This window comes from Panthera tigris, chromosome A2 (assembly GCF_018350195.1).
Source record: "Panthera tigris isolate Pti1 chromosome A2, P.tigris_Pti1_mat1.1, whole genome shotgun sequence".
In the NCBI taxonomy this organism is placed as follows: Eukaryota; Metazoa; Chordata; class Mammalia; order Carnivora; family Felidae; genus Panthera; species Panthera tigris.
Genome location: NC_056661.1, coordinates 48,790,021 through 48,807,234, shown reverse-complemented (window position 1 = coordinate 48,807,234; position 17,214 = coordinate 48,790,021). Strand labels below are relative to the sequence as shown.

Below are 17,214 nucleotides of genomic sequence, written 5' to 3'. Positions count from 1 at the left end.
TGAAAAAACAGGAAAAGTTATATTAATGATAAGGAACAGCTGCTGAACATATATATATCAATTAGGAATCAAGAAGAAGGAAAGCAAGCTACCAGTTCTCAAAAAGTAAGTAATCAATGGCAAAAAAGAAGTATGTCAAAGGATTTATATCCCTGCATATATAAAGAAATTTTATAAACTACTAAGAAAAATGATCATAACAGCTTGAAGAAAATAGGCAAGAAACAGTAAAAGACAAATGACAAAAGGAGAAATATAAATAACCCGTAAGCTGGAGATACATATTCACATACATTAGAAAGGAAGGAAACGTAAAATAGGGTAAGATATCACACTTGCTTCTCATGTTGACCAAAAGATTTGTTTTGTTTTGTGAATCTGGGCATGGGGCTGGAGAAATGAGAGTTTGCATTCACTGCTGGTGGTCTATATAATTTCTGGAAAGCACCATGTCAATCTAAATTAAGGGTCTTAAATTATTCATTAAAATGAACAAGTATGCCATGCTTGAAAATTATACAGCCCAGTTTTATAAATAAAAATGCTATATAAATGGGGCACTTGAGTGGCTCAGTCAGTTAAGTGTCTCAGCTCAGGTCATGGTCTCACCATTCCTGAGTCCAAGCCCCGTGTCGGGCTCTGTGCTGAAAGCTCAGAGCCTGAGTCTGTTTCGGATTCTGTGTCTCCCTCTCTCTCTCTGCCCCGCCCCTGCTTGTGCTGTGTCTCTGTATCTCTCTCAAAAATAAACATTTAAAATTTATATATATATATAACAAGGGCAACAAAGCAAATAAAACAAAATGAAAAATGATCATTCATGGTACAGTTATTATAATATATTTTTGGAAGAAAGAAGAGGTGGATAAGGTGATTGCATTTGTAGAACAGAGGAAGCTACAACTAAGAGTCCTCCGGTGGGTCATACCACAGGAGAAATGATTTGTTTGTTTCTCAAGACTTGGAGGTACCAAGTGTCACATAGGTACATGGCCAAATTCTTTTTCTTCTTGGCAGAAAATGGAATGGTAATTTTCTATTAAAACTATAAGGTATAGGTTCTGATATTGTAAACATCCAAATACCAGAAAGTTATGAATGAGAAATGGTGAATTAAACCTGTTAATTATAAGTTAAATTTATCACTAAGTATTAAAATGGTAAGACTCTCTAGGAAATTTACACTTCTGTGGGGGGCCGGGCCCCGGTGCCAGGCTGAGACCGGGTCTAGCAATGTTTCCCTTTGACTCAAGCCAACCCGGTGGTTCCCCCTCCCATTCATGTGGGAGGCTGAGACCGGGTCGAGCAACATTCCCTGTTGACTCAAGCCAACCCGGTGGTTCCCCCTCCCATTCCCCCACTTTCAAGGGCATACAAAAGCCTTGTCAAGGCTGAGAAAGTTAGTTCCTGAAGCCTGTGGTCTGCAGGTGGCAGTAATGCTACCTCCCTTTTTCTACCCCGAGTCAGATAGAAACAAACATGGGAATTGTGTTTTGCTAGCAATCTTATCAACAAGGTCTTGTTGTGACCCATCTAGAAAATGCACAAGAAACACAGAACTAAATGTTTTGGTTGGCAGCAATTATGTGAAACCTGTTTATTCTTAGAATGGCTTGACCCATAAGAGTCTGGATATAAAAGATTGTGTACAGCAACAATAAAGCCGTCACTTGGGCCATCAGCCCAGGGGACCCTCCTGTTCCCAAACTTTCTCTTCTCTCTTTTTTCTTGCATTCCCCTACCCTCAGGACCCTGACCTCGGTGTTTGTCGCGCTGGTCGCGACACACTTCTGCCTACAGAATGCAGAAAACTAAGAGAGTGTCTCCCCTGGGAGAAAACAGCTTTTCTCAAAAAATCTGGACCACCCTAGAAGAATAATTCTATATACTGCCATAGAGAGACCCTCTAATGGAATGGCAGCTTGGATGTCTGACCAGACCACTCAGAGCCCTTTTAGGTGATATGCACTGCCCATGTATCAAGAACTCTTTGGTCTTTCTCTCAAATGGGAACTTCCAGAAATCACCCGTAATTGCAGAAAATCTCCAATGTAAACTAGAAACCAAATAAGTTAACACAAAAAGGAAACTGATGTATAGTGGGGCAGAGAAACATATAGAAATGAACAAAAACAAATATATTTAAATAAGAATTATCATATCTTCTGTAATCAAGAACGAGATAACATAGAAAATAGAAACAAACAATGGGAAATAGCTCTTAGTTATTAAAATATGAAATATGTTAGAAGAGAAAAAAAAGAGTGAAGAAAATTATCCAGAAAGCAAAACAACAACAAAAAGGTAGAACACATTTCAGAAAATATAAGAGTCTTAAAGAATGAATCTAGGGACACATATATTCAGCTAATAAAACTTCCAGAACAAATATACAGAGACAACAGAGTGAATTTTGTAACAATATATTTTTAATGAAGAAGAGACCAAGAAATTGATAATATGAATTTCCAAATTTAAAAGATTCACTCAGCAAAATAATGGGGAAAAATCAAGCATGTCACACAATTTAAGATTTCTGGGGAAAAAAATTAAAATATCCTAAAAGCTTCCAAAAGAAGATCAGGACACAGGGAGAAAAATAAGAAGCAGAGTATCACCAACCCCTTAATAGCAAAAACAATCAAACAAAAAAAAAAACCAAGCAGACAAAAGATGATGGATAGTGGAGCAATGCCTTCCAAATTCTGAGAAAAAAAAATTTTATAATCTGGAATTCTAATATTTAACACACAAAGAATCCCAGTACTAACAGAATTAGCATATATGTCCACTAGAACTTACAGACTTTTCCACCCAAAATTAGAACCCCAAACTCCCTGCAAGTTACAAGTCCTACAACTCATTAGCCACCATAGCTATTGGCTGAAAATCATTTATGTGCCTGGTATCATGTAATTAAAAATAAGTCTGAAGGCACCTGGATGGCTTGGACAGCTGAGATTCCAACTTTAGCTCAGATCATGATCTTGGGGTTCATGAGTTTGAGCCCCACATCGAGCTTACTGCTGTCAAGACTGTCAGCTCTGAGCCCACTTCAGAGCCTGCTTCAGATCCTCTGTCCCCCTGTCTCTGCCTCTCCCCAGCTTGCATGCTCTTAAAAATAAATAAACACTTAAACAAACAAACAAAAAAACAAACATGAAGCTATGCCTAACCGTTCCAACTACTAAGTAAATATGGAGAATGAGAACATTTTTTAGGCATGCAACACAAAACGTTTTCCTTGAATTTAGCCTTTACTAGAAAGTTTTGAAGAGCATGCTCCAGCAAAATGAGGAAAGAAACCATAAACATAAATGAGTGACAGGGAAAAATTTCTTACCATGATATAGATTGGTCCAGAATAAAACAGGAAAGTGGATATTTGAGAAGGTAAGTGTCCAGGAAAAAAAAATGGAACTCATGGATTATCTTTCACATGAATATATGGAAACAGATGTGAGACATAGGACATTAGTAAGAAAAAGCAAGTAAAAAATCATCATATGAATGCTTTGAAAAACTAAACCTTTTACCCAAAAAAATCATATCATAGAAAAAAGATCTGATGCTGTGGTATATGATATTTATATAATCATAATAAAGCACGTACTCGTTTCTGTTAAATGAAAATCTTACAGGATAACGTTGAGAGAATAGGGAGGGTACAAGTGAACCAAATTCTACCTAACATAAGAGGAATTAATAGATAATATTCAAATTTAATAATTCCAAAATTGTGTTATTGGCACATTATGCAGATAAGACAGGAAGAAATAGCTGAAAGAATTAAAATAACTGCTCAAAAAGAGCTTAACCAAAGAGTGTGAAGGGACTGGACATTGCTGTTTGTATCAAAGTGTTTCACTTATATTTTAATTTTTATAGGTGTTTTTCATTTTAATAAAAATGAACACAATCAATCATTTGTACTCTTGACCTAGAGATACTATTTCTACTAATCTATGCAAAGGAAATGTCAAATATGCTGTCAAAAATGTATGTTCGTTACTGCAGACAACCTAAAGGTAGAGCAATAGGGGACTGTCTAAACAAACAAGAGTGCATCCAAAGGATGGATTAAAAAGTAATTAAGAATATGCTTCATTAGAAAAAAAAGTGAATATAATTAGCTTTCCACAAGCACTTGTTAAAAAAGAAAAATCAATGAATAAAAACTGCAATAGGTTATTCAAGTCGTATATAATAAAAGCTGGCTAAACTTTGCCAGTGTATGCATATATATACATAGTTAGAAGTACAGGGTCATCTGAGAGCACAGAAAAATAAGGATACTGTTAAAAACATATTGTTAACCTAACAGTCCACTGAGAAGGTGTTGCTGAGGTTGAAGACAGTGCAAATGCAAAGGTGGGCAGAAGCCAAGTAAAACAAGGAAGAAAAGACAAAACTAAAAAAATGCAAAAAGTAGATGTTCACTTTAATACAAATGTAAAACTGTGAGCTTATTTATTAAGATAACTAAGAGTAAACTATTTAAAAATACTTATGGTTAAAAGTGAAATGTGAATTACAAACAGTGGAAGATAAAAAGTGAGAAATTCTTTTGGGGAAAATCTGTATGTTTGGGAACAAGTGATGGTAAACATTAAACCAGAATTTTATTCTGATTATTGGAATTTCACATTTTATAGAGATTATTTAAAATCATTGCTTGTGATTAGTTTCTCTAACTTTAATCTTTTCTAGATAATCAGGGCAAAGTAAACTTAAAGATTCCTTTTAATAAAGAGCAACAACAGCAAAAAACTTTACCATGTTTTTCACTGGATGTACAATAGTTATGTATTACTTTTATAATCAGAAAAAAAAGTGTTTCAGAAAAAGGATCCACTATTGTCTAAAATCAAATTATTAGTGGCCTTGACTTACTGAGCATTTGTCTTAGCTTTAAAATCTAGATATTACTATCTTCTCACTGCTATTCTCTACCAAAGTATTTGAAGTTAATGTTCTAAGAAATCTCAAAATTTCCCATTAACAGTGTAAATCTTCTGAAAAAAGAAATAACATAATATTGTGAGTTAACAGTACTCTTCAGACATTAGTATATTTGAGATCATGTTTTAGAAGAAACATAAATGCACTTAAATTTTATTACTGCGCTCAAGAACTATTTCTGCTATCACTGCTATGGATCACAGTATACAATAATATTCAGCACACAAACCCCATAACAAAAAGAACGAGCATAATTATTGAGTGGATTGTATGCATTTTTACAGCCCAAATTAAAACCACACATTACCTACAAGTCAAGAGTATCATGATGAATTTTGCATGACATATACTATGTATTTAGAAATAAACACAAAGCCACACCTCATCAATATATTACATACTTTGAAAATGTGTAAAATAATGTATGAAAAAGATTTATGAGACAATTAAGAAAGAGATCAATAGAGATGAGAGAAATAAGCAAAAATAAAACAAAAGAGTAATAATATGAAAACAAAATCTTTCAAGTAACTACCATACAAAGTGTAGAAGAAAATGGCCTAGGAGCAACATATTAGAATTTTGTAAGGAGAGAAGTAATACATTTAAGGGATGGCCAGAAATAGTTTCATGGAGAAGGGCATATTTGAGACAGACTTTAAAAATGGACAATTTCAACAGGTAGAGAAGGAGAGAAACAAAAAACACCATGAAAGAGAGAAAGAAAGAAAGAAAGAAAGAAAGAAAGAAAGAAGACAAAACAAAACACCATGGGGAGAAGCAATTAGAACTGCTAGAGGACCAGAGCCATGCATTTTGGGGATAGAAGTGGATGAGTGGGGATGAGGTCTAAATGTTAAATTAGGACCACGTTTTAAAGCATTGTGAAGTTCACATAGAGAAGCGTATCTTTAAATTAATAAATAGTGTGCATTAGCATAGTGAGTTCACTCATTCATTTATTTGGTACCATTTCTTGAGCATTTACTATCTACCAAACACCATGAGAGGGACTGAAGTACAGAAGGAAGTCCAAAGAGGTATCACCTCTGCCTCTACAGTGCTTACAGACTAGTGGAGAAGATGGACACTAAACAAATGATCAAGCGATGCAAAATAACATTAGTGACATAAATTATGAAGAATTTGCGAAAGGTGCATCGTTCAGAGACATCTTCCCTCAGAAAGCCACACTAAATATGGCACTGGAATGAAAAACTGAGGAAGGAAAAAAAAAAAAAACATTCTAGGCGGGTAGAAGGGAACACACCAAGACCAGGGAGTGAGGAAACACAAAACATGAAGGAGCAGGGAATGAAATAAGACTAGAAAGGTGGGACGAGGCTGGATAAACAGAAGAAGAGCTTAAAAGGATTTTCATTTTATTGATGGGAGAACTGAGGCCTCAGAAATTGGGAAGCAGGATGGGGGGTGAGTGACAGTGGGGAGACTTCCCAAGGTGACACAGTGGTCATTAGTTGCAAAATACCTCAGGGATCTCAATTTCAGGTTTACTATGCTTTACATTTAATAATCCTGCCACCCTAGGTCAGAGCTTAATACTGGGAAAGTGATAGATGGATTCAGAAACAACACTTAGAGTGTGTGTGTAGGGGAGAGGCACAAAATCGGAAGGCTGACAATGATGACAGTGAAGTAATCCAAGCAGGATGCAGTAATGTGCTGAGCCCTTAAACCTCACTCTGAATGAAAGATACTCACCTTCAAATTAAATGGTGTATTTTGAATTCTAAGACAGAGACTAAATAATTCCATCCAGTTCTTTCACACCAGTGGAGATATACACCAGCACAACCTCTTTGGAAAACAACATTCATATTGGAATACATCTTTGTCCTGGAAACTTCTTTTCTAGGCATTTATGTTGAAAACACTTATAAGATAGGGGTGCCTGAGTGGCTCAGTCGGTTAAGCATCTGACTTCGGCTCAGGTCATGATCTCATGGTTCATGTGTTTGAGCCCCACGTCAGGCTCTGTGCTGACAGCTCAGAGCCTGGAGCCTGCTTCATGGATTCTGTGTCTTTCTCTCTGCCCCTCCCCCACTTGTACTCTGTCTCTGTCTCTCTCTCTCTCAAAAATAAATAAAATATTAAAAAAACACTTATAAGATAAATACATAAAATAATATAACTGCATTTATATATTTGTGTTATATTATTACATATCTATCTATTGCATAAAATGCATATATTAATAATATGTATTTGCATATTTATATTTGCATGCACAGATTTGTGGAAAAGGAAGTTTATTGCAGCATTACTTATAATTACAAAAGTCTGCAAATGTCAATCAATAAGGGAGCATTTATATAGATTATAGTATGGGTATAAGACGAAATTCTGCACAGCTATTAGAAAGACTGGATAGACAGGTACTTGTATTCATAGACATCCATGATAAAATAGTGAGGAAAAGCTAGCAGGGAATACAACAAGATGTACACACAGTATGCCACCGTCGTATAAAAATATAGACTATCTCTAGAAGAGTATACAAGAAACTGGTCACTAGCCACTGCAGCTGAAAAAGAGAACCTGTTAGCTGGGGGGAGGCGGCAGGATGAATGGAACCTTTTTATAAACCTAGATTTTTAAAATATTTTAAGCAAGTGTAATTACTATTTATTCTAAATAAATAAATATTCTGGACCAAGGTGGTAGTGGTCAGAGAAGAAATCAAGGCACATTTGTGTCTTAGAAACATATTCCAGATCCACATAAGAGTGAAAACATGTGGTATCTGTCTTTCTCTGTGTGACTTATTTCCTTAGCATAACACTCTCCAATTCCATCCACATTGCTACAAAAGGCCGTATTTCATTCTTTCTCATTGCCAAATAGTATTCCATTATGTATATAAACCCAATTTCTTTATCCATTCATCATTTGATGGACATTTAGGCTCTTTCCATAATTTGGCTATCGTTGAAAGCTATTTGGCTATTATTGGCTGCTATAAACACTGGGGTACAAGTGCCCCCATGCTTTGAGGAGGGCACCTGTTGGGATGAGCACTGGGTGTTGCACGGAAACCAATTTGACAATAAAGTTCATATTAAAAAAAAAGACAAATTGAAGATGATAAAAAAAAAGAAAGAAACATATTCCGGACACATTATGTTCTAGAAACAAAGGTTAGCTCTACATAGCTTGGCCAAGAATGCAGGAATGAGGAAAACAAGAAAGATTCCAATCAGATTTTTTACTCCAAGAAGAATCAAGATAAGAAGGGGAAGAAGTGGACTGGAGATGTGGAGGTGGACAAGCTTAGTTTGGAACATATTGAGTCTAAAGCGGTAGTAATATAGCCAGAATTATAAGATGTTTTCTCTTTTACATTAAGAGGAACCATTCTTCAGATAAAAGTCTGTTACATTTGGGTATATTTTTAATAAAAGAACCTCTGAAAGGTCCAGTGGTTTTCTCTTTTTACAAGTAATTGAATACATTTATTTTGCTAACAGAGGGGAAGACATGACAGGAACACACTGCTGCTTCCGTGGTTGGCTATCACTAGGTGTGTAGGGGAGAGAGCACGTACAGACTTCCCCACTATGTAATTATAGATTTGCTTCTGTGCTATCTTTTCCCCTGTCTCTGCCAGTATCCTGATCCTTCTGTCTCCAAAAGTTGCAGCATGCATATTAATGAATTACACCAGTCATCCTTACTTTATATCCTCATCGTTGGCAAAAATCACGACGGCCCTGGAGTTGGGGGTGTCCAGGAGCTGTTTGATAATTCTATCAAAGTCAATGGTTCTGTCTTTGCGCTCTTGGGGGATTCTCACAGACTGTGCAATGCAGAGCCCACCTGTTTAAGAAAAGAAAGCAGAGTGTCAATAAAGTTCCCTCAGAGATACCAAAGGAACCAGGGTAAGTAGCTGAGGAGGAGGGAATTTTGATTTCTGAGTACATAGCACTTCCTTGGTGATGCTGCTGAATGAGGATGGCTGCAGGTATTATGTGAAGTCCTGAGCTGTTGTTCATAATAGGTGCATCCTCCATGATATTGCACAGCCTGATTTTCTTGGTACTGCACTTAAGAATGCCCAGGAACACCATTGATACTGATCATGGGGAGACAGATTTAGGTCGACAAAATGGGTGGAGGAAGGTCTTTAAAATGAATGTGATACACTACAAGAAAACTAAAATCAATAAACTACAATAAAAATGTACTGAAACAGTTAAAGCTCAGGTCAATTTTTGTGACTTTCCTGGTGTTTGCATTCCCATGTTTTTTTTTTTTTCTTTCACCTTCATATCTATCCCAACTTTTAAAGGTCAGCCAATGGAATAAATCTAAAAATAAAACAGCACCATCAAAAACACCAACTACTATAAATCACAGTAACAAACATTTATTGACCAGATAATATGTACTCAACCCTCAAATATGTGTTTTTATATATGTTATCCCATCTTAAAAACTTTATAAGGTAGTTGGTATAATGTATTTTTTGTTAGAAAGAAAGGATATTAAATTAAAAAGTAGATTTGTTTATTCAGATTTGTCAGAGCTGTTATGATATTAATTGTCATGAATTTCAAGATGGAAACATGCAGCAGTTTACTAAGCAATTGATGTACTCCTCATGACCCCACCTCTTGGTTAGTAGTAACTCCTGGATATAGTACTTTATAAAACACACTTTAAGAAAGGCTGGTATAGGGGTGCCTGGGTGGCTCAGTCAGTAAAGCGGCTGACTTTGGCTCAGGTCATGATCTCACAATTCATGAGTTCAAGCCCCACCTCGGGCTCTGTGCTGACAGCTCAGATCCTGGAACCTGCTTCAGATTCTGTGTCTTCCTCTCTCTCTGTGCCTCCCCTGCTCATGCTCTATCTCTCTCTCTCTCTCTTTCAAAATACATAAACAAACAAACATTGGAAAAATTTATAAAAAAAGAAAAAGAAAGCTTGGTATATGGGGCACCTGGGTGGCTCAGTTAGTTAAGTGTCTGACTCTTGGTCTTAGGTCAGGTACAATCTCATGGTTTCATGAGTTTGACCCCTGCATTGGGCTCACACTGGCAGCACAGGGCCCCCCCCCCCTCTCTCTCTCTCTGTCCCTCCTGTCTCTCCTGCACTCATGCTGTCTCTGTATCTCACAAAAATAAATAAATAAACTTTAAAAAAAGAAAAAGAAAAGAAGGGCTGGTATAGGTGAAAGGGGTAGAGAGAATATTTGTAGGAAAGGCATCAAAGGCCATCCAATGGGCAGAAGACCTAGAGGTGAAGAGGAAAAACTTGTTCTTGTAATGTGATTGGGAGATATCTATCATTAAGCTTACATCCTGAGCGTGGACAACTGAGTGGATGATACTAGCCTTCCACAAACATAACAAATATGAAACCTCATCCAAAACTGAACCTCCATTACACTTTCATCCTAATCAGTGTTAGTTCTCTATAAGTGGCTCTTAATTTTCAGTGTGCACAAGATCACTGATAGTCTGTTTTCAAAATGTAGAGTTTCAACAACATCATCAACCAACTTGACCTAATTGACATTTATAGAACAATCGAGAGGACAAGAGAACAGTATACATTCTTTTCAAGTGTAAGTGGAACATTTGTTAAGCTAGACTATATTCTGGTCCATTAAAAAACAACAAGAACAAAACAAATTTAAAAGCATAAAAATCATACAATGTTATCAGACCTAACAGAATTAAACTAGAAATCAATAACACTTGGAAATTAAAAACACACTTCTAAATAACCCATGGGTCAAAGAGGAAATGTCAAGTGATGTTTTAAAATATTTAAAACTAAATGAAAATAAAAGTAGAACATATCAAAATGTATAGATTTCAACTAAAGTGGTATTTAGGAGAAAATTTGTAATCATCAAATGCTTATGTGAGAAAAGAGCAAATATTGAAAATAGCAACTGAAGCCTCTTTTTAAGGAATAAGGTGGGAAATGGCTAAATAACTGTCCCCCCAAAAAAGCAGAAAGACATAATAAAAGAGCAAAATCAATTAAACTGAAATCAGAAAAAAAAAGAGAAAATTTTAAAAAACAAAAAAAAAATCTGCTTATTTGGGAATATTCATAAAATTGGTAAATCTCTAGTCAAAGCTGACCAAAAGAAATAAGTCAAAAATTATTCATATCAGGAATAAAAGAGGGGCTAACCTTACTGATTGATCCCACAGGTAGCAAAAGGTAATAAGGGAATATTATAAACAATATACTTTTGCCAATAAATTTATCAAATTAAATGAAATGGATGACTTCCTTGAAAGACACAAACTATCAAAACTGAATGTGGGATATATAATCTGAATAGTTCTAAATATATTAAAGATACCAAATTCATACACACACACACACACAAACTTCCAAAAAAGAAAGATCCCGCCTCACACAGTTTCATTGATAAAGTCTACCAAACAGTTAAGGAAGAAATAAAACATGATCTATACACTCTTTTACTGAAAAGAGAAGAGGAGAGAAAATAACTCATTTCATAAGGTCAGTATTATCCTCATACCCAAACCAGATGAAGATATCATTTTTAAAAAGACTAATACCATTCATGAACATACTTGCAAAACTTCTAAAAAAACTACTAAACAAATAAATCCAGCAATTTATAAAAAAAAGTAATATATCATAAACAAGTGGATTTCATCCAAGGATTGTAATGCTGATTCATTATTTGAAAATCAAGTATTATAATTTATATATGATCAGATTAAATAAGATAAACCATATATGATCACCTTCATATATGTGGAAAAAGCACCAAACAAAATTCAATATACATTCATGATAAAACTACGATCAGATGAGAACTTCCTGACTAATAACAGGCATCTACTAAAGGCCTACAACAAGCATCACGCTTAATAGTAAGAAATTACAAGGCAACTTTTTCTTCTCTTAACACTCTTATTCAACATTGAACTGGATGTCCTTGTCAAAGAAATAAATGGGGAAAAAAGAAAAGAAACAAAAGGCATACAGTTTGTAAATGAAAAACTAAAATTGTCTCTATTTGCAGATGACATAACTGTCTAGGTAGAATCTTCTAGAACTAAAAGGTGAGTTAAGCTAAGTTGTGGGACAGAAATTCAAAATACAAAGGTCATATATATACAGATCAGCAATGAACAATTATAATTTTAAACTAAAATAATGTCATTAACAATATAATAAAAAACGTGGTGCTTATGTATAAATCTAAAAAAAATATGTACAGGAGCTATATTCTGAAAATGATGAAACATGGCTGAAAGAATTAAAAAAAATTAAATAAACTCTCCCCAATTTTATCTATAGATTCATTGCAATTTTATTCAAAATCTCAGCAACCTTTTAAAATACAGTAAAACCTTGGTTTGTGAGCATAATTCATTCCTGAAGCATGCTTTTAGTCCAAAACACTTGTATATCAAAGCGAATTTCAAGAACCATTGGCTCAGTTGTGATCATGTGACATTTGGCATCACATGCTACTCATATTGCAAGACACCGCCCATTTATCAAGTTAAAATTTATTAGAAATGTGTGCTTGTCTTGCAGAACACTTGTAGAACAAGTTACTCTCAATCCAAGGTTTCACTGTATATATCAATAGCTAATTCTAACAGTTATACAGAAAGTCAAAGGAACTAGAATAGTCAAAACAACTGAAAAAGAGGAACAAAACTGGTGAACTTTCCAAATTCAAGACTAACTATCAATCCCAAGCTACAGTAATCAAGATGGTGAGGGGTTGGAAAAAGAACAGACACTTAGATCAGTGGAACAGAAAAGAGGTCCAAAAACAGATCAATACAAATACAATCAAGTGATTGTTGGCAAAGATGCGAAGGCAATCAGTGGAGAAAGTTACTCTTTTAAGCAAATGATGCTGAAACAAAAAGATATTCATGCACAGAAATAATGACTCGACATATACTTCATACTTCATATAAAAATTAACTTTAGGGGCACCTGGATGGCTCAGTTGATTAAGCATCCAACTCTTGATTTTGGTTCAGGTCATGATCTCACAGTTTCATGAGTTCTGGCCCCATGTTGGGCTCTGTGCTTACAGCACAGAGTCTTCTTGGGATTTTCTCTCTTCCTCCCTCTCTCTGCCCCTCCCCTGCTCACTGGTGTGTGCACTTTCTATCTCAAAATAAGTAAGTAAATAAACTTTAAAAATTAACTTCAAATGGATGATAGACCTAAGTCTAAAATATGAAACTAAAAAAACTTTCAGACTGAGACAAAGGGAAATCTGTAATGACCTTAGGTTTTGCAAAGAGTTTTCGGGTATGACAGTAAAACCCCAAACTGTAAAGACCAAAATTGATAAATCAAATTTTATGCAACCTTAAAACTTTTGTCCTATGAAAGACAGTATTAAGAAAATGACAGCTCAAGCTGGAGACTGGGAGATAATCATATATCTTACAAAGGATTTATATCTACAATACATAAAGTACTGAAACTCAGCAATAAAAAAAGAAAACTCAAAATGGGCATAAAATCTGCATAGACACACACACAAAATAGATGGTAAATAATCACAGGAAAAGATCAGTTATTAGGGAAATGCTAATTGAAAACACAATGATATAATGCTACAATACCTATTAAAACAGTTTTCAAAAAATCCAGCAATATCAAATTCTGGAGAAGATGCAAAGCATAGGAATGTCTGCTCATTGTTGGCACAAATGTACAATGGTACAGCCACTTTGGAAACCAGTTTGACATCACAAAATGTTAAATGTAGAGGTAACCTATCAAGCAGCAGTCAGTTCCAATCCTAGGGATTTATCCAGATGAATTAAAAGCTTGTGCTCACACAAATGTGCACACAAATGTTTACAGCCACTATATTTGTAATCACTAAAACTAGAAACAACTAAGACATCTGTCAACTGGTGAATAGATCAACAAACTGGTACATCCATACAACTGAATCCTGCTCAGTAACAAAAAGGAACTGCTGATTCGTGGATGAGCATGAATAAATTTTAAAAGCATTTTTCTAAGTCAAAGAAGCCAAACTGAAAAGACTACATATTGTATAATTCTGTTCATATTGCATTCCAGAGAAAGCAAAACTGTAGGGGTGGAAAACAGATCCATGGATGCCAAGGGTTGAGAGGAGGTGTTGAGTACAAAGGGAGCCCACAAGGGAATTTGGGGGTAATGGAAATGTTCTGATGGTACTGTGGTAGGAGACACATGATTCCACACACTTGTCAAAACCCTAAGAGCAACACACCACAATAATGCAAAATTTAAAAGATCAGGTTTTATCAGGGAATCCTAGAATGGAATGCAACTGTGACAAATTAATCTAATGGCATTACTAATATCTGAGGCAATTTTACTGATGGAGATGTGTAAAAAATAAGTTGATCTAAAGAAACAACTTTTAAAAACTGCACTTTGACTGGAAAGTCTAAAGCTAGAGTAAAAGAACTGAATATAAAATGGTACTCTGATTTGTGTAGTTTTCACAGGGATATGAGTTAGCAATTCTGGAACTGCTGTCCATATTTGAGTTGGGTTGAACAAAACAGTAAATTAATTATAGATAATTTATAGATATTATAAACAGTAAATTAATTATAGATAATTATAGATAGGTTTTACACTGTTGAAGAATTTATGCATAAGCAGAAAAGGCAGGCTAGAATGAACCATGTGATGCCAGAAAGGGTCAGAAATATCAGCATAAACTCATGTTTTAGAGAGGGAGAGATATGCTTGTATACATGGGTTAGTATACATACATATGTATCCTAGCACCATCCACTGAGAAAGCCTCGAAGCAATGACATACCAGAGCAAACAGCCCTCTTACTACACAGGTGTTGGTTTGGAAATATCATCTTTCAGAAAAAAGAAACAGAACTCTTTGAAGAGATGGCTGATTCTAAGGCTGGGGCAGGGCACATACAAAATGAGGCTGTAGTCAGGAATTAAGAAATACACAAAGGCAAAAAAAAATATGGGGTTACGTCAACAGGACACAAAAGCAACCTAAAAATGTGCCCAGTGATCAAAGCTCGAACAATATTAACAAAATAAGGAACAATGGTATTAAATAATTATCCAAAGACTACAGTACACACAAACCAATACTGAAATAAAAAAAGACTAAATAAGTAAATAAGAAAGAAGGAATGAATTTTCTGTACAGAACAATTCCAAGTAATAGATGTAGAAGGAATGAGAGAAATGGAATATCACCATTAGAACATTATAGTAATAATTGTTGCACATCAGAGTCACTGATAGATGCTAAAGTTAGTGTGGGAAACTATGAGACACTGAACATTTATACAGCTTAAAAGCATTTCCCTCAAAATATTTACTAATTACTCTAGTGGTCTGAACACATGCCTATAACTTCTTTGACACTATTCCTTTGAGTTAAGGCTGTACTTAGTGACTTGCTTCTAAAGAATATATAAAAGGAGAAAGCGTAACTTAGGAGTGGAGAAACCTGGCAGACACTGCTTTAACTGGATCACTAAGTGAACATCATTACTGATAAGTCATGTGGATTTCATGTGCCCTCTGATAGGATGTGATGTTAAGGGCACCCCATTTGTGTTTCATTCTTCCCCTAAATCCATAACCTTCATCTAATCATGAGAAAATATTATAAAAATCCAAAGTGAAGGACATTCTACAAAATACCTGACGTGGGCTCTTTGAAACTGTAAAGGTCAAGAAGTCAGACTGAGAAACTGAAAACCGGATTGGATCCTGGAACAGAAGGACACTCATGTAAAAACTAGTGGAATCTGAATAAAATCTGTATTGAAGTAGTATTTTTCCATTGTTAATTTCTCAGTTTTGATACATGCATACTGGCTGTTTAAGATAATAACATTTGGGGTAACCTGGAGAAGGGTATATGGGAATTCTATATTTGTAACTCCTCTATAAATCTAGAATAATTTTTAAAAGTTTACATTTGTGTATGCATATATATGTATACTTCTATCTACCTACCTATCATCTACTTAGGTAATCTACCTAGCCCAGATCTTACCTCCAATGAATGCTTATTTAGTCAGCAGTAAAGCAGGCCCAGGAATCTGAATTTCTAACAATAATCCTTAGGTATTAGTTCACTGGGAGGACTTGATAAAATACTCATTTCTGGCCCCACCTCAAGAGAATCTCGCTCAGTGGGATTAGTAAAGCTTGTGAATTTGCATTTCTAACAACTTCCCAAGGGATTCTGTGTTGCTGGTCTAAGGACCACACTTGGAGACCATTGCTCTAACTGATATGTATGCAGGTGGCTATGGGAGCATATTTTCAGAAGTATTCACTTGGGCTCTCCAAACTGACTGTACCCAGCTCAGGTGGAAGTACCATATTTACATACATATTTTAGTCAAACTTTTTGTAGAGAGCTCTTAGGAGGGTGAGATACAGAGAAGGAAGGAAGAGATGGATCATTATACATGGTTATAAGGTTTACAACGATGCAGAGGGAGAGAACAACAGGAGAAATATCCCTGAGAATGGGGACTACAATCTCCATGCCGTAATTCCTCCAACTCTGGAAAACATCATGGAGTAGGGAGAAATGAAACCATATGCAAACTGTCCTGGGGCTGCTGGGGAGAAGAAATGGCTACTTTACCACCTTCTCGGCAGGAGAAGGGGAATAATTCTGGATGGAAACCCAGCCTCCCATCAGGATTCAATTACAGCTGAGTGATTAAGCAAATTAGAGCAAACTCCATTTGGCGATGTGATTAGTGGAGGGGCGGTCTGCACTCACGGATTTAGGGCTCACCCAGTGCACACTGGAGGAATCCATGCATGGAGTTTTGTGATTACAAAAATGAGATGGGCGCCCCCTCTCAAAGAGAACTGCTCACAGGTGTGCAAAATCAAACAACACAACAGAAGAGTGAAATTGGCTATTAACATGTTAATGGGAATGAACATGCTCATAAAACTAAAATCTTAAGAAAGAAGATTGGAAAACAAAGGATGAGAAATAAACAAGCTGTTTTGATCTTCTGCTCTTGGAAGGCTTGAGTGGTACCTCTTTAAAAGACAGTTCATGGAGAGTGTTATGCTAAGTGAAATAAGCCATACAGAGAAAGACAGATACCATATGGTTTCACTCTTATGTGGATCCTGAGAAAGGTAACAGAAACCCATGGGGGAGGGGAAGGAAAAAAAAAAAAAGAGGTTAGAGTGGGAGAGAGCCAAAGCATAAGAGACTGTTAAAAACTG

General features: G+C 35.7%; 1 protein-coding gene across 5 annotated transcripts in view; it reads right to left on the bottom strand.

Annotated features, from left to right (window-relative positions):
• Nucleotides 1–17,214, bottom strand: part of GRM7 (glutamate metabotropic receptor 7) — an 860,397-nt gene that overhangs the window by 414,672 nt on the left and 428,511 nt on the right. For all 5 annotated transcript variants that reach the window (XM_042979452.1, XM_042979450.1, XM_042979448.1 and 2 more), the window contains one exon: nt 8,655–8,796. In XM_042979452.1, coding sequence (XP_042835386.1) covers nt 8,655–8,796 — 142 coding nt within the window. The remainder of the gene's footprint in view (nt 1–8,654; nt 8,797–17,214) is intronic.